At 39.9% G+C, this 21,151-nt stretch overlaps 1 protein-coding gene across 4 annotated transcripts in view; it reads right to left on the bottom strand.

The window, feature by feature from the left end:
* The window catches only part of PTPRK (protein tyrosine phosphatase receptor type K), a 418,105-nt gene that overhangs the window by 205,192 nt on the left and 191,762 nt on the right, over positions 1-21,151 (bottom strand). For all 4 annotated transcript variants that reach the window (XM_040551725.1, XM_040551724.1, XM_040551727.1 and 1 more), the window contains exon 6: positions 9,803-9,977. In XM_040551725.1, the coding sequence (XP_040407659.1) occupies positions 9,803-9,977 (175 nt within the window). The remainder of the gene's footprint in view (positions 1-9,802; positions 9,978-21,151) is intronic.

Here is a 21,151-nt window from a genome sequence, read left to right on the forward strand (position 1 = left end):
GCAGGACTACAAACCTAACTTTCAAAGTGTGTTTTCTGGGTTAATCGTAGCCCAGTTGCCTGACACACTGCACTGCTGCAGGAATGCCTCCCTGCACTGGCACAAGAAACAAGGGCCAGAAGACAGGAACAGATGGAAGTGTTTTCTTGGAGCAGTGGCAGCACTCTTTAATGTAAATCTATGGTATCTGAGAATTTTTTTTTCATGAAATGCCTGATGAGCTGTTTAAACATGTGTAAGATGTATTCTTGCATTGGTTCTCCTGCTTAACAGACTGGAATCTAAACTTAAACAGATGAGAATTCACCAACTGCGTCATAGTTCTATGAAATCAGCATGAAATATTTTTAAAAACCAGACATGCAATTCAGTTCTGTTCAGAGCTTATGTAAAAGCAGAATCAAAAATACCACAGTCAAGATTCAGCTGCCCCGTGCCACATTGGCAATTCCCTTTAAAATTCCCCTATTTTTACAAGTTATTCATAGTTCATGGGCACAAATTGAAACACAAAGAATTATGTGTAAACATTATTTTTTTTAATTACAATTATTATTTTTTTCCCCCACTGTGAAGGTGGTTGAATGCAGGAACAGGTTGCCCAGAGAGGCTGTGGAGTCTCTGTCCTCAAAGACATTCAAAAATCGTCTGGACAAAGTCCTGGGCAGCCTGCTCTGGAAGGGGGTGCTGGACTACATGACCTCCAGAGATGCCTTCCCACCTCAATTATTCTCTGATATATAACAAAGCCATCAACAGTGCTGAAAGTACCTGCTGTCTGATTTTGTGAGCTGCAGAATGAAGTGGATGGGAACCAAAGGCCAGGAAGTGGGGATAATCCAGAGACTCGCTTTGAAAGCACATTCCTGTCTGAGCATTTATGTACGTGGTCAAAGACAGCCTTTGGAAACCAATTAAGCATGCTCCATGTTCATTCCTGGGGACAGCTAAGTCAAGTCTCCTTTACTGAAGAAGGATGTGACTTAATTGCACGCATAAATTTCACACCTAGTAATTATAAAAGGTGTGGGAAAAAAACTATTTGTAGTTCCAAAAGAGATCAGCTTCAAATTTACACAAGCAATGTTCAAAAAATAAATAACAATAACCATGATTGGTAAACATCAGTCCAGCTTATCACCAGTACCCATGGCCTTCCTTATCCTCTTTTTTCCTTTGTCCTGCTGGTTTCTGTTCAGAGATCTGTGAGAGGAGAGTTCTCACCACAGTTTCCACTGCAAAGTGAGTCAAGGAGAGAGAAGATAAAAGGACTTGCACACAGTTTGCTACCCATGTGCTCTCCATATTGGTTTGATGAAGGCTTGCATGAAACAGAAAAAGAACTGCTGGCTGCTTGGACTCACAAAGTAAAGTGCCACACAGCACTGGCATCCACCACAGAGGTTGGGAAAAAGTATACATCACCAGGCAATGAAAACCATAAATAGACACCATCACTTGGGAGAAGAAAAGAAAAAAAAAAAGAAAAAGTTATGCAAATTTCATTTCCTGATCTCAAGTTTCCTAGGTACCTTTTCTCCTTTTTATGTGATTTAAGAACTTGTTTAGGAGAAAAGGGGGATGTGTAGGAGCTTGGGGTATTTTTTGTTACACTTTTGTGTTTTCTGTATCTTCCATTCCTGCTAGAAAGAGTAGTCAAACAGGAGAAACTACCTGAAAGCACATGGAAACAATAAATCAAATGGTTTACAGAACGTACATGGTGAACAAAGGAAAAAAGTTTTTTTTTTAAATCATTTAATTAATCTGTTAGCTCCTGCATGGTTATTTTTAATAGGTGATTTTAAAGTTAACCATGATTCTTATATGAAGGTATTTATTAGTTACGCTAGACCCTACAGAGGTTATAAATCTATGCCTTGGCACAAGAGGTTATACATTATCCATCCCTATCTGCGAGCGATAACAGGATTGAGTTTGCTTAGAAGATGATATAATAAAAATAATGACAAAAAAATACAGCTAGTATCATCTTAATCACTTTGCATGGTCACTGTTATTTGATTCCACTGTTCAGTTTGTATTTTATTAGTATCTGGTAAGCTCTTTCAACAGGCTCTGTAGTCTCACATGCATAGCAAGCAGCCTGCTTTCAAGAAAAAAAAAAAAACAGGTTAAGAGTAGCAGTCTTCTCTTCCTGCCCCTCTGCTCTACTCGTGTGTTTTCTCCATAAATGAGAAACTAATGTCCAAGCTGAGAGGGTACCACCCCTTAGTGAAGTGAAAGATGCCTGAACCACAGACCCTTGTAAGGTAAAATTCTACACCGGGGGGCATGCCTCTACATCTGCTCCTCTGACGTTCTGCACCAAGCAGCAGCTACTGTGTCCAACCGTGGGCTACAGGGCTTTGGCTCTGATCTGGATCATTCACCTTAAAGTTCAGAAAATACAGCAAGAAGACGCGTATCAGCTCAAAAGAGGCTATCTTTTGCCTAATCAGAATATTAACCTAGACTATGTCAAGTAGTATAAAACTCTTCTCTCAAGATAAAAGCAAAAAATGTGCTTTACCTTACATGTTTCAGATCTTCCTGAAGAACAAATCACAGAACTACAACGTAGCAACAGTTCACATTAAAAGGATTTCAAGAGGATTATAAAGAGATAGAGGCACCCTCCACCCAAACTAAGCCAACACTGCAATGAAGCAATTGGATAGGCAGTGTCCAGCACAGCAAACAGCACAAACTAATCTTTGTCAAGAATGCAAGGTCTTATTTTTTCTGATAGTACCACACAACCTTAGAAAATCCCATACACGTGAAAAGACTTCAAAAAAGAAGCACCTCTTTCCTCTCTTGAAAAAAATGTAAGCCCTGATGCAATGAAACTGACTGCTGCAACGTATTTTAGCATTTCAAATAAAGCCCTATGCAGCCAGGATTGCTCAACACCAGACAGTGAACTTGAGCCTGTTCCAAATACAGTGCATGTCTGCTAGTTCCTGGGAATCTACATCTCTATAGCTTTGTCGTGGTTTAACCCGGCCGGCAGCCAAACACCACACAGCCGTTCGCTCACCCTCCCCCCTCCCTCTCTGGGATGGGGGAGAGAAACGGGAAAGTGAAGCCTGTGAGTTGAGATAAAGACAGCTTATTAAGACAGGAAAATAATATTAACAATAATAATAATAGTATTACTAATAATAATGTGTACGAAACAAGTGACGCACAATGCAATTGCTCACCACCCACTGACCGATGCCCAGCCTATCCCCGAGCAGCCGGCCCCGCCATCCCGGCCAGCCACCCCTATATATTGTTTAGCATGACACCATGTGGTATGGAATACCCCTTTCGCCAGTTTGGGTCAGCTGTCCTGGGTCTGTCCCCTCCCAGCTCCTGCTGCACCCCCAGCCTGCCCGCTGGCAGGACAGAGCGAGAAGCTGAAAAGTCCTTGGCTTGGTGTAAGCACTGCTCTGCAACAATTAAAACATCAGCATGTTATCAGCGCTCTTCTCATCCTAATCCAAAACATAGCACCCTACCAGCTACTAGGAGGAAAATTAACTCTGTCCTAACTGAAACCAGGACAGGCTTGTTTTTAAATCCAATTAAAAACTAATTTCTCTTGCTTCTTCACAGAAAAGCAACTGTCCTGCAACATTCTAAACAAAACGGGCAATGCACATATTAATTACATAAACCAGAGACAAATGTTGCCATAGGGAAGGGGACAAGCAAAGTTTCATGCACAGACGACTTGTCTGATGACAAAGTGCGGCTGTTACTCTTTCTGATACAGTAGATGTGTGAAAAGCCTGTAACTCCTTTCTGGCTCAATCTATTAAATATGCACAACAAGACTTACTGAGGTATTTTCCTATGTACTTGCTTCATTCTTCTTGTGTAAAGGAGGCAGTATTTGACTTCATGGTGAACACCCCTGTCCACCTGCCGTAAGAAACAGGATTGAGAATAGGAAATTTCCAGAGTTAAACCTGCTTAAAGAGGGTAAAATCTTAATAAGATAAAGAAATCAAAACCAGAGGATGTCACAAAGACATTGTTAATTAGATCTTGCACTCTGAAGGATGCTTACAGCCTAAATACACACCCAAAATATACCTTGCATTTTATTAGTGAGGTTGGAAAAACTTCACAAAATCATTGCATTAGTTCTCCTACTGCTTGTGAGGTCATTTAGACGTTATCATCTACTTTTCCTACAAGCATACAACCATGAGAGAATTACACTTGATCTAACAGGAAAACTTGGGATATAAAGCAGCTTTGAAAGTGCTGAGCGTCCAAGAAAGTAACGAGATTAGTATTTGTACTTCAGAAATGCACCTTATGAACCAGGCAGAGCAGCCACATGGCTCTTCCAGATCACAGCTTAAAAGTTTGCATACTCCTACAGAAGCCTGGCAGCAGTCCAAAGGGGCACTGAGCCAAGATAACGATGCGAAGCCCACACATTCCAACAACTTGGACTGTGGAAAATCCCTCCCTATTTTCCCCTCTGCTCTGAAATTCAGCGAATTCAGAGAAACATACACCCAAAGACCCTGCTCAAGGCACTTCAAAGATTCAGTCCCGAGCCCTGCTACATATCACCATGGTCTCGTTGACATTGTATTTCTGAACACATTGTTAATAACCTGATTTGTCTAGCATTTACAGAACTAATGGTGGGTGACAGAACCAGAGGGAAAAAAAAAATCTACTATTCAGACAGAGAACTTAATACTGGAAGACAGAGATATGTGTCATTTTCCAAAACTGGTCCAAAAAGAGTTAAGCTGTTTGCAGACAGGCAGTATACAAACATTCAGACTACATGATGCATTTTCCTCAATCTGCCACCTAGTGCTCTCCATGTCATTAGACAGGAAATTTAAGTTCACTAACATACTGCACAAATAAACCAGGTAGCAAAATTGAGAACACAAACACACAAAATGACCAGAAACTGCCTTTTTTTTTTTTTTTTCCCAGAAAAAAACACACAGCAACAACAACAACGAAACATAAGCAAAACTGAAATTTGGAAAGTGAATTGAAATTCACAACAATTTTCTCAAATGGAAAGACTTCAGTTTTCTTGTTAGAATAAAAACCAATACTCTCAAGAGACATATTTGCCAGGGGCAAACTCCATCTTCAAAGTGTTCTGGCATCATCAGCGGATCAGTCAAATTGCTGGTTTTCCTATATAAAATCTCTAAAGGGACTTCAGACAAGAAAGGCAGAAGTATCAGTGCCAGAATTATTTCCACAAGAACTGCTCCCAATGGCAAACTAATCCCAGTAAGGGAAATAAAGATCATGACCACAAACCCCCACCAAAACTTGAACCAAAGGACTTAGAGGACAGAGCACTTGCCAAGTCAAAGCAAATAAAAGAAACAAAACAACCTCTTTCATATTAACAAACTCATTCACACAGATCACTTTACCACAGCTTCTGACTTGAAGAACAGTCAGGAGGTAGTAGAGGAAACCATGTGGAGGAAAAATGCCTTTCTTTTGTTTTCTGTAGCTAATTTGCATTTACTAGGGACATGAAGACAATTCCATATTGGAACTATAAACCAATATATAGGCCTCCCCTGCTTTGACCCCACCACGGAACTGCTGTTTGGATTGGATAAAGAAATGAAGGGGGGGGAATTACATTCATCTAGTGAAAACTTTTTTTTTTTTTTAATTTACGATTCTAATAATACTTTGAAACATATCAGTAGAACCAAACATATGGTGAAGCTATTCACGGAATACTAACAAACATTACAGTTAATACGTATATTCTGAGGTTTTTTTCCTTTGTTTTTCCTCTGTCTTTAATACTAGTCTATATGTTCTTCAAACTAATCTGCGTTAAGATCCACTGCACCAAATGAAATGCATTGCATTTACTGCTGATTTTGCAGTATTTAGTAGAATATAAAACATTTTGCATAATAAGCCTGCTAACAACATGTAGCTACTTCAAAAGAAAACAAACACAGGAAAACACACAAACACTTTACAGGAAGTGTAATTCATTACCATATGATTTGAGATGGTGTGTGAGGCAGGCTGTTTGCTGTTTTTTTGGATTATACTTTTTGGCAATCTGAGCAAAAAACTGCTGTTTTATGGGGGGAGGGAGGAGAGAAGACAGTACTCATTTGGATCTTTCAGGTACACTGCAGCCAAAGAAATGGATGGTTTCATTCACATGGTCTTCCAGGATTACCTGACAAACTAAATTGGGATTATTCTAGGAAGTTTGCTAGCAAACCACATAAGAACACAGCTCACCTCCTCCCAATAGTCACTTTTAACACACAAGGTCAACCAAGAACTGTATTACAATTCCTGACAAAAACTAGCTTGTTTCTTGATGCAGAAGACCACTTTCCTGAAGAATATTGCCAACTTCAGACCAGCGTGCCAGTAGTTTGTAACAGCTCTGAACAAAGACATAATGCAATGACTGGTAACAGGGCTAAGATTTTTACTCATTCAAGAGATCAAACTACTTGGTACTCTGACTCGGAAAGTCTCCACACTTGTATATACCAAGTATATACATTAGCCAGGGCACAGGCGATGTCTTTGGGCCATTGATTTCCACAGTTCTACAGTAAGTAGTAAAAGGAGTAGGAAGACTTTAGGAGCACAATATATTTGCTCTCAAAAGCAAATAAAAAGAAAAAATGTCAGTGTCTTCTTGTTCACTCTTACTTAAACATCACGCCTGTCACTACTCCCAATCCTGAAGACTTTAAGCAATTACCTGCCCAGAAATTGCCGATTTACTGGTCATCCAAGGAAAATATAAGTAGATGATTAATCTGATGGACCTATTCAAGAAGACAAGCCAACTAACTGTACTGACAGTGCCAAGCTTTCTCTAAAAAGAAGGGGAAAGCTCCTTCCACACATCCAAGAATGACAGCAATGCCATAGAAACTACCTAAAAAATCAATACAAGGCAGTCACTGAGCTGGAAGCTGAAGATCAGCTCTAAGCAAAGGTGAGACATTAAATTATTGACTGGAACTACTCTTGGTAAAATGATAAAATTGAATTACAAATCCTATGCTAGTCTGATTTTTCTTCAAAAAATTAATCAGAGTAATCGAGTTATCTTTTTCAGGGTCTTTAAATGTATGTCATCCCTCCCAGGTAACTCCATTTGTAAGGAAGTCTTAGAACTCAGTTGAAAGTAATTCTTCTGTTAAAGCTCAAAATTAAATAATGATGTTTCAACATGATGTATGTTATATAACTGGAAATGTTCATTACCAGGACTGGCTTGTGCACGGCTCATCAGGAAAGTATCAGATGCCTCTACATCTATATTACTGTACCACATGTCTGTACAGACATGGAACACGTAAAGATTTCAGCCATGTACCTAACCACCCAGAGAGTTCCCGAGCAGCAGCTGCTGTTTCTCACCTCTCGCTTTCTAGTAACCAGTGTCGTCAATGAAGTTTGGCTTCTGCAGACCAAAGACCTTATCGTTACGTAAAATGATCTGGAAGCAATACTAAAGCCATGACAAAGTAAATTGTGTTTCATAGTATATTTTTTTTCCTCCTCTGGCTGTGAGAACACACAGATCAATACTCTTCAGCATGAGAATTCTACAGTGAAATTTTCATTTGTTACAAACAGCAACAAAAAGGCCCCAAGCATGCCCTGTCACTTCCAGTTTAGAAGGAAATGCACTAATAAACTCTTACCCCTGGGTCATCTTTGACAATGGGCAATACTATGCCAGCTCTTATTAAAGGCAATTCGTATCAGTGGCCCAAAAATTTCCTTTAAAATTATCATCTTTTGTATCCATGTAGCAGGATGTCAGCTTTAAAGTGCCACTGAGATATAGGACCTGTCATTATGGTTAATTTTCAGTACAGTTTTAACACCAGGGTAGCTGATCCCTAAGGCTATGCTTTTTTGGCTAACAAGATTTATTTGGTGGTTATCCAGACAAACAAGAAAATATATTACTGTATATTGCTTTTCAAATACAACAACAAGCAATAAATCCTACTATAAAATAAAAATCCTTGTTCTTTACCATGATGTCAAATAAATGAAACTGGTTTTAGAAGATTAATATTTTTTGTTTCCTTTTTATTTATTTTTAATGATATATATATATGTGTGTGTGTGTGTGTGTATACACACACACACACATATATATAAAAAGAGTTAACATTTTTGGGCCTCCAATCCAGAAAACACACAAAAAGTAAAAGTAAACTTAAAATATCAGACCTATATAGCTGTTGCGTATAAAGCTATGAACTTATGTTTTAAACCATAAAGACAGTATTCTCCATCAAATGACCCAAGCCTTTCAAGCAGGACGATATACTGCATTTAAAATGAGAGTACTGTGAAATTTGATGTTGGTATCTCATTTTTTTTTTGAGACATAAATAGTGATTTAAACACTATTTTATTGCTCTATTACAACATGGGAAAAAAAAAAAAAACTTCATATATTGTGTAAACAGATGCATTTGTCCTGCTTTCCTAACAAAATAGAAAGTCTCTTTTCATGCTGTAACAGGACTAATTTCATTGCATTAGGATGAAGATTGTCTTGCACTTTTGCTAGACAAAAGGGTACATCTACAGAACAAAAAAGCTGTTAACATATAGTCTAAATCCATGTGTGTTCAGCAAAGCCCATTTTTATTGATGTTATAAAGAAGGCAAAAAATCTAGTTGACCTCAATCAACTGGTCTCCCAGGAAAAAGGCCTCTGCCAGCAAATGCCAGATATCAAATATCTTAGTGCATTTACTAGGCTACCTTTATTTCTACAAGCTGAAGATGAACTGGCTTTCCCTGACCTGGTTCCAGACCCATGGCTGATCCCAGATGACTACTGACCAAACCACCCATGGTTGAACCAAGGAGTCACGTGAGAGCCCTTCATGAGCCCAGCCCCATACCTACCTAGCCAAAACAGCCCCCACACTAGGCAGCACCATCACAAATAGAATTTGTATACCCATATAACATCTTCCGCATTTCAAAACATTAAGCTTCACCATAAACATAAGAGTTAAGTGAAATGGACAATTTTACAGGTGATACAATTAGTCAAGGAGAGGCTTAATGGCTTATCCCAGGCCAAATAGCAAGCAAATTTTAGAATCAAAAACTGAATTCCTATTTTCGACCTTATCTTTCACTGGTCAGATGACATGCTTCCAGAACACAAACAGAATAAATAAATACGACATCAACCTGACATTGCCCCACTTAATTATGGTTGCAATCCAGCAGCCTTCTGAATGAACCAAAACAAAAAAGCAAGTATTTCAAATGGAAAAAGCAAGCGTTTCTTTTTCTTCCTCCTACTTAACAGGTTGGAAATCCCTAGAACATCTCTGTAATGCTTTTAGTCCTTGGGCAGGTGAAAGTTTAAAACTCTTTTTAGATACCTGACTCCCAGGTAACAGAACAATGTATTATTTTGCAACAGATTTTAAAAGGAAATGTTAACTACCTACAGTGGATTCTCCCATCTCTGTAAAATATTTATGAAACATTAGGCAGTTTTCACCTTACGTTCAACAAGTACATCTACAGAAAGAGCATGTTACGCGCATTGCAAATTCAGGTATTTTACGCAGACACATTCTATGGAAAATACTTGTAAGAAGCTTTGCAAACCAGATTTGTTTTATGACCATTTTGGAAGCCTCATAGGGCTACATTTGCATAATCAGATCAAGGTATCTGCAGGCTAAATAAAAGGTATAAATGGAAAGCACTGCTATTAAGAGCATTTAAATGGATAAAATGATCAAAACTTTACCTCGAACAATAAGTTGAGCAAAATTTGACACTCCAGAACCTCTCTCTGATTGAGTTACACAGCGGTATAAATCCTGGTCGGTTTTTGTCACCTCTTGCAACTTAAAGGTAGCAGCAAATCTTCTGTGATTGATATTTTTAGTCAGAGCAACTGGAATATCTTCCCCATTTCTTCTCTGAAAAAAAGAGAAACCAAGGCAAAGATATCTTGTAAGAATATAAAAGACATTTATCATGGTCATCATACAAATAGTACATAAAAAAAACACCTCTACACAAACTCATTCACCCCATGCTGCATTTTCCATGGTAGAAGAGCTCAGTGCTGAGGTCCCACCAAGAGACAAAAAGTACTCAAAAGTATTTCAGAACCGAGTTTGGGGATAAAAAGCACTGCCAGGCTTTTGTACTGACACAAAAGACTGACTGTGCCATACTCAACTGCCATTGCTTCACAGCTGGAACTATCATAGGAGAGCCCAGGAGCAGCAGCTGCATTCCCAAGAAAATTCATTCAACTTCAAATAAAATTGTAATAGATACACCGGATGTATTGTAATAATAATAATAATTTCAACAAACCTGGCATTAAGGGATTTCATAGGTTTTCAATAGCTCTTTTTAATCAACCAGCCAACATTTCCTTTTTAATGCTTTTATCTGTCCAAATTCAATACATTCTAAAATTATAACTTCGTTACACTACACACCACCTACTTACCTAAAACTAGTTGAAATAAAAAGGGGAGGGAAGGAATCTCTTATAGAAGGAAAAATGTATATCTAAATTAAAAGAAGCTCTGAAAAAATATATTAATCACAAAAATTAATCTGCCTGTAGCTGTGGGGAAGGCGGACAGGTCAGTAATGTAGAAACAGTTTTTGTTCTTGGGGTCTTTGTTCTCACCTGCATTCACAGGAAATACTCAATTCTTATTTTAATTGAAAAACAGACTCTACACTAAAGGTTAGCATTTAAAACAGAAAAACAAACAAAAAAAAAGGAACAGTAACGTGTACCAAGTGTATAAATGTCCCTTCTCTCTTCCATGGATCAACTGCACGTGTTCCCATACCAGGACACAGTTTCTGAACACTCAGCTTTGCTCAGTCACCAGAAAGACATTATATTTTCCTTTGTAGCTGCATATGCAGCTCGATACGTGGCAAAACGTGACATCTGTGGACATTTTTAAGCTCTAATCAACCCCTGGAATGAGAATCTTTATTGAGGTCTTAAACTCAGAGCTTTCTGTCTAACACAAGAAGCAGGGCTTCTGAGCCACAGAGTTTAATAACCTGAAAGCCCGTGGCAAAATACAAAGGGGAGAAAGACGAATCGAGTTAATGCTGCACATGTATATTAACTGGCCTCTGTCACAGTCAGGAGTTCTCTTCATAACATTAAAACGCTTCATTTCACATGTACCACTTGTGATCCTAGCATGGGTTAGTCACTCTCTACCGTTTCGCTGCAGATTAGCCAGGGGTTGAGCTCTGCTTAAAACTGGCTAACAAGTATTAGTTTCAACTAGTAATATGTTTTAAAAAGATGAATGTTCAGCTCTGCAACCTTTCTTGCAGCAGTCATAAAGGACGCTTCCCTCGCTTCACTGCAGGCCTTGTGTGAAAATGTTCATTTACATGAACCTTCTGGTCACAGACTTTTTGCTGGGAAGACCGTGCTGTCACCTTTGTTAGCAGCAGGTTTACTGCTGTGACTTTTCCTCAGCTCATGGGGATTGGAAAAGCCCCCCCAGCTTCCCCACCACCCTCCACACTGTTAGGCCAGAGAGGAGGCTGGGCCCAGGCTGTGCTGAGCCAGCATGGCAGGACCACGTCCAGCAAAATGTACACACTGATCTTCACAAGGACATGGAGAACGAGACGCTTCAAAAAGGTGCTTACAAAGCTCCTGCCTTAAGCAAAGTCCCCGTCCTGTAACCTTCCACACCCTCTTACTACGTGGATGCTACACGAGGGGTGCTCACAAGGCACAAGCAGTGAAGGACCCATCCTGCGGCAGCACCGGCTCTGCGAGCACCTGCCTCCTACTGAGAGGAATTAAGGAAGTTTGCCGATGCTCGCAAAGGACTCCTGTGAATGCAAGGCCTTACTGAACTTACAGGATCAATGAAATTGTTAAATCTCAGTATCAGGTAAATGAGGGGTGATGTTAAAGGCTTTTACTTCAGTGCTGCTTAAGCTACAGCAAATTCATTTCGCGGGAGACGCGCCTCCCCCTCCACCGAGCTGGCTTCTCCCAACAGTGAAAGCTAATTCGGAAAGCAAGGTTTTCTAGCTGCCTTTTCTCCCTCGGTTTCGATCAGAGGCTTAAACAAACTATGACTCGAACTCTCTGGAATGATAACTTAATACGAAACTTGGATCCGGTGCCTTGAGGTAACTAAAATACACAAACCCGATGGCATTTTTTTCCTCCCCTGCTTGGCTGTGCCCCCCCCCGCCCCCCAAGCACATGCTCCCCTCGCTGCAGCACAGAGGCAGCCAGCAAGGGGAAGCTAGGCTGCCCCAGTGAGCACAGCTTTGCCACGCTATTATTAAAATGACCAAGCAGAACGTAATGAACAGAAGGCATATTGTTAAATATGATATGATAGTAGACCCGACAGTAGCCCATGTAACGTAATAATTCTTGTTCTCTTGTAAAGGAAAAAAATAAACATCAGGGACAGTTTTCTAAAATTAAGGACTCCCTGCGAGAAGTCCAGTGCTTTAAATTTCAATGCCAAGCTCTCAGCCTGCAGCAGAGCAGCCCGTCACAAAGCTCACTGTGCACAATTATTCACCCTCCAAAGCTCCGAACTTGCTTGCTTAAGCTGGCCTGCACACTTCGTGCTAGAGAAACAAGTGAGTTGGGCTCCTATTTAAAATTAAATAATTACGCACTTTTAGAGCTATTAATCAAAACTAAATTTAACAAGCTTTACAGTTCCGCTCCAACAACAAAACCTAGGATTTCCTTTTCTGTTTGCATCAGTGATTTCCAACTACTTTATCTTACAAGACTTAGAATATATGCTCAAATTTCTCCATATTAGGATTTGTTTCTTGGGAATCTGGCTGCACAATTACATCTTCAAAGTGTGTTTTCATGTACAGCTTACCCATTAAAGTATTTTTCAGTCATTAAAATCATGAAAAGTTCAAACAGTAGAGTCTTCTCACTTAAAAACAAATGTTAAGGAAAATAAATACCCTTCATTTATTTCTGTGTGTCCCTTACATTGGTGAGCCATTAACCAGTCAGAGTTCAGATGCACTGCCACGATCTCTTAATTAAATTCTTCTTTTTAATGTCAGTGCAGTACTACTGATTTTAAAGGAGAGGAAAGAAAGGCAGCAGCATTCTCCGCTTATTAGAGGGCTCCTGGTACATACTGTTTCAATTTATGTCCTGCTCACACTGCACAGAGCTTGAAAATGCTGCTCAATTAGGTTTTAAAAATTCAATTTAAAATTAATGTGGAGTTATACTAATAGGTAATGGCTGTACCCTGTGCGATCCTTGGTTCCTCCAGCCCCTTGCTGTCTGATTTGATAACCCTGAATTGCTCATTTAGGAGAGGTCACCACCAGGCAGCTCTTCTCCTTTGCTGAAAATAATTGTGAGCCTCACCAAGAACTACAGTCTATAAACACTCAATTAAAAGAAATATAAGCATGTTAAAAAGCCTCCTTAATTCTGGAATTTCAACTATTTAAATATGTGACTTTAAATAAGACTATAACTTCAAGGTTATTTTTAACATGATGGGAGCATGATTTTATTAAAATTATTTACCTTTTTTATTTTCTGGCAACAAAATGAGAGCACCTTTCATTTCATGAAAGAAAACAAGTATTTAATATGACATGAAATTTTAGTGGGTCTTCCAGAACAGGAATGGGACCAGAAACATCCCAACTCTAAAACCTTTTCTAATTGGTAGCATTAATATACATTTCTAGTTTTCTAATAAATATTTAAAACTTACTTGCCTCTGTCTCTCAAGTTGAAATGTTTTTGTTGTTATTGTAGTTTTTAAACAGCAATAAGATACCATATGTTTCCATGCTGATGTTCCCTCTGAATTCTCCTGAACTTTTTCTTTTTTTCCTCCTAACAGTGATTTTTATCAGGCAGGACAGCTCAACCTTACACATCTCTGTCCCTTTCTTAGTGTAAACACCTTAAAATAAGTCCGCTCCACTGTTAACAATCACAGTCAGCCCTGTTTGCCTTCTCAGGCTCTCAGCTGGACTCTGGTACGCCTCCAGAGATCAGAAGATGTCAACACCTCAGCTGCAGTGACACGCATCGCTCTGGCAGCAGCGCCCACCGCAGCACTCTCACTTGCCCTCTCCCTGTCTGCACTTCTATCTTCATACAGAAAAATGAAAATCTGGAAAGATCCGGGAAAAAATCCTTCCTGAAAAACACACTCCTTTCTCCCTATCATCATTATCAAGTGGACGGGTCCATGATCTAATTCACTGCATAGCTGCAGAGAGTGGGCAGGATCTGTGCAGGGTGCAAGAACAGAGTTTAACCAACTCTGTCCCCAAATGTGAAATCAAATCTTCACCAGAGAAAAGAATTCTCCCTGAACCTGGGGAATTACACTCTGATGTCTAGAGGAAAAGCGAATTTGTAAATCACATGCTCCAAGTTTTTTTTGCTTTTATTCATAGCGTAAAGGCAGAAATTTCATCTTTTTGCAAGAGGGAAAATGGTTGAATGAATGAATGAATATAACCTGCTTTAACTCACTGTTCTCAAATACATGGCAAAACAGACTAAGATATAAAAAAAAACAAAAAACAACCTTTTTCCTTATAAATATACTAAAAATTTTGAGTAATGTGCAGAGCCAAATTCTATCATGCACACTGTACTGCAGCACAAAAGAGTACAAGATTATTTTAAATGTTTCAGTTAACATGCACTTCTGTTACTCAGACTTGTCTACTTAGAGGTAAGCTCAGTTTTTCCCAGGCTGCACTGAACCTCCTATTGAAGGAAGCAATGGTTCTCATGAAATAATCTAATTGAGAGCCATCTGGTACCTTCAGAGGTGGCAATCCTAGCTTATTTTATTATAATAAAATCTACCAGAGGCAGAATAGCAAAATCCATAACACAGTGTCCCTGGCCATCCTAATACAAATAAAAAAGACACTTGCTTTCCCTGGACATTTTAAAGCCTCTTATTTTGAATCTAACACATCACAAAAATCTACATTAAAAAAAAAGTTTTCAGAAAACTATAATTCTTGATTAAATAGTTCACAAAAGCATAAATTCTAGACACAATGATTAAAGACCAATATCGTCTTGAGCAGAGCATGCTGACCTACTGCGTTCATGCTGCAGGACTAAAAAAAAAAATCTGATTAGAAGACGATGAAAGAATGAATTTGCAATAGGGAGAAAAAAAAAAAAAAAAAACACTACCAAAGCCAACACAAGACAGTTCCTCAAACACTTCTCAGCAGTTGATTTTATTCTTTTCCAAATGAACCTAAGTACACCATCTGATTTTATCCTTCTGTAATTCATTAAATCTCATAGCTATTTGAGCAAACTATGGCTTGGGGTGTAAAGCTACCTGTCACACATTGAACCTCTGAGGAGAGGACCTGAATGCATGCATTAAAAGACAAGGCTCACAGGACCCAAAAGGAATTTACTGTCAATAAATTCCCTCCAAGAAATGCCCTCCAGCCCGACCATGGGAGGATGCAGCAGCACAGCTCCCAAGCGCCCAGTGCTCCAGCCTTGACGAGAGCTGTGGCATCCCTAAGGAGGATCTACAGGGACGGCAGCCCCAAAGGCTGCAGTGTAAACTACGTGACTTGTAGCTATGCAGGCTGGAGGAATTAGGTAACTGGGGCAGAATTAAATTAAAACCAGGAGGATTACAGGATTTGGTGTTGTTGAAAGCTAAGATGACCAGGGATCTAGGGAAAACTGCCACATTTATTCAAGAGGCTAATAAATTGAGGGGGAAGAGAGGAAGAACAGTTCGTTCAGGGTTGATACAGGTAGCATCAAAGGTGGATACAGAGTGAAGAGACAGATAAGAATACCTTTGTGAAACAAACAAGTTAGGAGGAAAATATCAAATACGAAGTTACGAATACTGTTTTTCATTTGTGAATACTGTTTATAACCATGGTTTATAACCATACTGTTTATAACCATGTCAGAGTCAGCAACTGCAATCCAGAGCAAACTACCAGTCAAGCCATTCAAAAGCACCTTGATTTATCACTTCAAGGCAGCTTTTCATACTTCTTTGAAAAATGTTTGGAAAGCCCAAATGTCTATCAGAGAACATAAATACACCGAGGCAAACTTGCAGGTAAAATAGACAAGCCCCTTTAAAAAGATGAGACCTGTCCTCTGTGTTTCGCTATTCCATTGATTACTTTCAAAATAACCTTTCTATAAGTAAAAGCAACAACAATGCGAAAAATGAGGGAAGTGAAGTTTCTGTGCAAGCCTGATGCGCAAGAGAAAAGAAACTTGTATGCTATATGTCCACTGTTAGTAATCAAGATACAGGTAAGACATGAGTGGCATTTTACTGAGAAAAACAAATTCAGTATCAATTACCAGTAATATTTACTGTCACAAGTTAGCATGTGTTTTAGGCAGACAACACTGATGATTCGAAGCCAGCCCAGAGGCCATGGCAGCCTCTCAGCAGCTCCTCAGAGGGCCACCACTCCTCCTGCAGCCTCTGCAGGATGCCCTGGCTTCAACTCCTCTGCAGGGCAAGCAGGCCTGACTCACTAAGTTCAGTTCAACAGCACAAAGCATCAAACTTGACAGCTACGAACAAAAATGAGATCAAAAGTTTCCATTGCAGTTCCATGGCTGAAACCCTTAGGGTGCTAAGAAGGCATCTGGAAACACCTTTTCTTAACTTCCCTTAGACTCTGTGAAAGCAAAAAGCAAAACGGCAAAGCTTCTTAAACACTCAGAACTTACTCAGCTCCCCTTAACTGTCAGGGGTTGTAAAATCTGTGAGAATCAACAAAAAACATTCTTCAAATGTCATGAAAACAGGGAACGGGAAGGTGCACTTCAACAGCAAATGTTTTATCAGCCTAACGAAACAGTATCTTAACCTGTTAACTAACTGTCAAAAAGCAAAGGATCTCAATATGTAAAGTTGTCTTAGAAAACTATGAAAATTTCCAAGCGAAAACATGCAAACTTACATGATACCAAGTTAAATTAGATGGGATCTCCCTATTACATATCAACTTTTTTTTTTTTCTTTGAGAGCAAGAGTATGCAAGCCTCCAAACACTCAACAGCAGCTAAAGAGTTTATGTTAAAGGCCCAAGGCCTATTCTCAAAAGCCCAGTGCTGGATAACGATCCCTTCCTTCTACTTCTGGATACAGTGAGAAGAAAGAAATCTCGTAGCACAACTTCCTTCCCAGGACGGAAATACCGTCCTTTCACAGAACAAAACAGTCAATGACGTGTGCCCTCAGCCCTCTGCTAGAGCCACAGGTTGCATATACACTCTCCAGTTTAAGATCCTGCAATGCTGTATTGCTCCTACACAACGATCAGCCCAAATGCATCATCAGAGGACACCATCTGCAGGTGCTCAGCCCAAATCCTCTTTAAAGAATACACACACGCAGTATCTAGTGGGTTAGTAACTAACCACCGAAAACCAGACGAATGATGCACGTCAAATCATGCGCTGTGGCAACCAACACCGCAACCCAATACCCCGTTAAACACGGTATTAGGGGCCATGGCAGCTTCCTCGAGAACAGGAGCATGGTAGGGACAGTTGTTCGGGTACAAACAAACGAGCCGTGCAGACAGTCTTTCATCATCCGGTAACAGTTGGCATTGCTGGGAGGTCAGCCCGACTCCATTGTTGTTACAGCATTTTGCATTTTATTTTCCATAATGCTTTCTAATTTCACTTTTTCAATTATTACTTTCAGGCAATTGCTTTAATTATCTGTTATTCCGCAAGGAACGACATTTTCCTCTGGCGGAGAGAGGGGCTGGATCAGACCGCATTAATGCTGATGAGCCTCTCCACGGGCAGAAGCGGCGCTGGCTGACTTGCCAGCCCTGGCAGCCCAAGTGGGGCGGCCGCTAGCCAGCGCCCACAGCCACTGCTGACAGATTGGCCCACTCGCCACGGCTCCGATGACAAGCTGCACAGGATTACCAGGCACGTATTAAACATTTAAATACGTGCGCTACCCCCTTTGAGTTTCAGATTCACCAGAGCAAATGGCATCACCGAAGACCATGGCAAAATACATCCGGCTGCAAAGCCAGAACAAGCCGCTTTCCCTAATCCAATGCTGTGTTAATGCAGAGCTCAGCAATGATGGATGGACTCATTAGTGCCGCAGTTATCGGCATCTGAACCAGGTGCCAAGACATATGGTTTAACAGATGTTCAAGCAAAAAGCTCTATTCTCTGCGCTGTGCGAGAGTCCAGTTAAACTGGACATCGATAAGACACTGAAAATCGTATTGGGCTTACGGGAGTCACAATTGTTCCCAACGCAGGAAGCAGTTAAACACAGCCTGATTATGCAAAAAACCCTATTGCTCTGATATCCCAATCAGATCCACAGAACAAATGCTGGACAATACGTACACTGCTTTCTGGAGTCTTTGTGTACCAAAATGCCATTTATTCTATTCAGGCAATCCTGTTTCTACACTGTCTCAGTAAAGAAATGAAGCTTAAAACCATGGAAGCTTTCTTCACACGCTAGAGAGATACAATGGGCAAGAAGCCGCCCCAGCCCAATCTCCGCATTTTAATGTTTAGATTGTTCTCTGTGTGCTGCTCGTTCAAATATTTAATACTTAACACGTATCCATCCTGAAAACAGCATTAACGTGCAGAACTGACTCTTATTTGCAAGGGTATTTATTGACCTAGCCCTGTTGGAATGCATGGCATTTCTCTCTCTCACTCATCTATCTCACCAGGATAAAAAGGGGGCTGTATTTATACTAATTGAGCAAATTAATGTGAATAAAAAGCAGCAAAGTACATCAAATGTTAATAAAAGAATTACTATTCTTGAAGTGTCTTCTAAAAAAAACAAAATTCATAGGCTTTTTTAAAAAAAGAAAACCAGCAGAAGTGGGCAACAACTGATCAGCCTGTTATGATGTCATATACCTATTCTATAGCATCCTTAAGATTACATATGCACATACACTTATGTTCACCTCCTAAGGAAAGAGTTTTCAACAAATACTACTGCTAACTCCTGAAACTTATAAAGCAAAGCACACCACAGCATAGCAGGTAGAAATGCCAGGTTACCATCACGGGTGTGGGGAGACATCACACAACCCAAACGCCTCAGCACGTACAGTGGCACCAACCTGAAGTTGTTAGTGTGTGACATACTACAGTGGAAATTTTAAGAGGAAAAAATATTGGGAAAGAAGCCTGCAGCACTACATTCAGAAGGTGACGGTAGGTGAAAAGATAATACACACCAAGACTGAATGCATTTCAAAAAGAAAATCAATGCTCACTTTAAACAAAACCTAAGGACTTTGAAATTCTTTCAGAATTTGCCAATAATTGTAGGCCATGAAGAAAAAGTTTCAGCTCACAACTGTAATAGATTGGATACTATATCATGTTGAAAAAGTGGGGGAAAAAATTAAGTGCTGCGGTGCTATCCTGCTCCCACACCTAGTATTCACAGCCACAAAAGGTATGTTTCAGATCATCTTGTTCAACCAGTTAAATCTCTTTATCTGTGCAAATATTTGTTTTATATTAATGCAGCTGCAACTTTTAACAACTTCTGTTATCTTTACTGCTTATCTTTCAATGCCAGAGCTCTGACTGTCCCAGACCTTGGTCCGGTGGGGCTGCAAAATGCAGGGCTGGGAGGGGAAGGGGTATGAAAGGGGACACAGGAGACAAGCTACAATCTAAAAACAAATAAACAAGCAAAATCTACATTAATGTAAGTCAGAAGAAGTTCAATTCAATGTTAATTTGTTTTTGTCTGAAATTTTTACAGATATGCATTTGTAGAAAATGGAGCTGATGAAGACTTATTACAGCAATAAACACTCAAAAACAGTGTATTGAAATGCTGTACCTATTTTCATCTATTTTTATTTTCAGCCACACAAAGGTATATGCACTTAATTTATATATACACACAGAAACAAACATAACAGTGGAAATGTGCACGCACACAGATCATCTGTGTATTATCAGGGTTTTATCCCCACTAACTGGAAAATTGTAGTCAGGTCACTACAATGTGACACCCTACTGAGATCCACTCTTAACTTCAGCTTTGGTTGTTACAACACTTCACTCTTCCCTGCTTCTGACCAAATATCCCCATCTTTTCCCATCTGCTGGCACTTTTTATGTAGTTAGGTAAAATTCAGACGTGAATCAAGCTAAAAGGAAACAAAACAAAACACACACACACACACCCCGCCCTAAAACAACAACAAAAATTAAAATAAAATAATCCCCCCGTCCCTAATAGCAACAACAACAACAATCCTTTTCAGCCAGATCAGTTTCCTGAACTGACCTACTGGAAAGGTGCAAAAGCTCCAGTGTTAGTGCACAGAAGGGACGGGGAGGGAGATGCTGAGATTGCCGCAGCTCAGATTATGCCCAGCTGAAGCAGCTGGGGGACTGCACCCAGAGACAGCACAACTCTGAAAACAAAACAGGGTGGCTGCTTCCCCCTGCTGCTGAATTTACCTCAGGCCCTCTCTGCAGAGGGCTGGGAGAGCCAGAGCAGTGGTAGATTCTGTAATGAAATCCGTACCTGCACAACTCTATTACTTCAATGCAAGCAAACAGGTTCTTAGATCATTTCAGATGTGAGAAGTCCTAGTGTCCCAGACTGGACCTTGGATCTTTACTTACCAAAAACTGTTAATAGCAACTTGTATGCTACTTTTTCTTCTTCTCTCTTCCCTCCTCCTGCTCCCTGCCCCCAAGGAAATATCTTTTCTCTTTCAATAGGGACATGACCAAAAGCTATTTTCTCTAACACAGTGTTCTTGAAAAGTGTCTTTTTTTCCATTGGTCTTTATTTTTTCTTTTTTCCTCATTGGCCTTTGTTGTTATGAGAAAAATACATTCCTAGAATGTTTCAGCTCAGGGCTCTCAAAAACAATTACTTAGGCTTTTGATTTGATCTGCTGGCTCTTCCTTCCTGGGTATCCAGGCTTTATGAATCTCTGGTTCGGTCAAAGGCTAAAGTGAACCTCTTCCAAGTCACACACTTCAGAGTCTCATGAAGCCTCATATATATCCACCCTATGTTTTAAGGAA

This window comes from Cygnus olor, chromosome 3 (genome assembly GCF_009769625.2).
Source record: "Cygnus olor isolate bCygOlo1 chromosome 3, bCygOlo1.pri.v2, whole genome shotgun sequence".
NCBI classification, from domain to species: Eukaryota; Metazoa; Chordata; class Aves; order Anseriformes; family Anatidae; genus Cygnus; species Cygnus olor.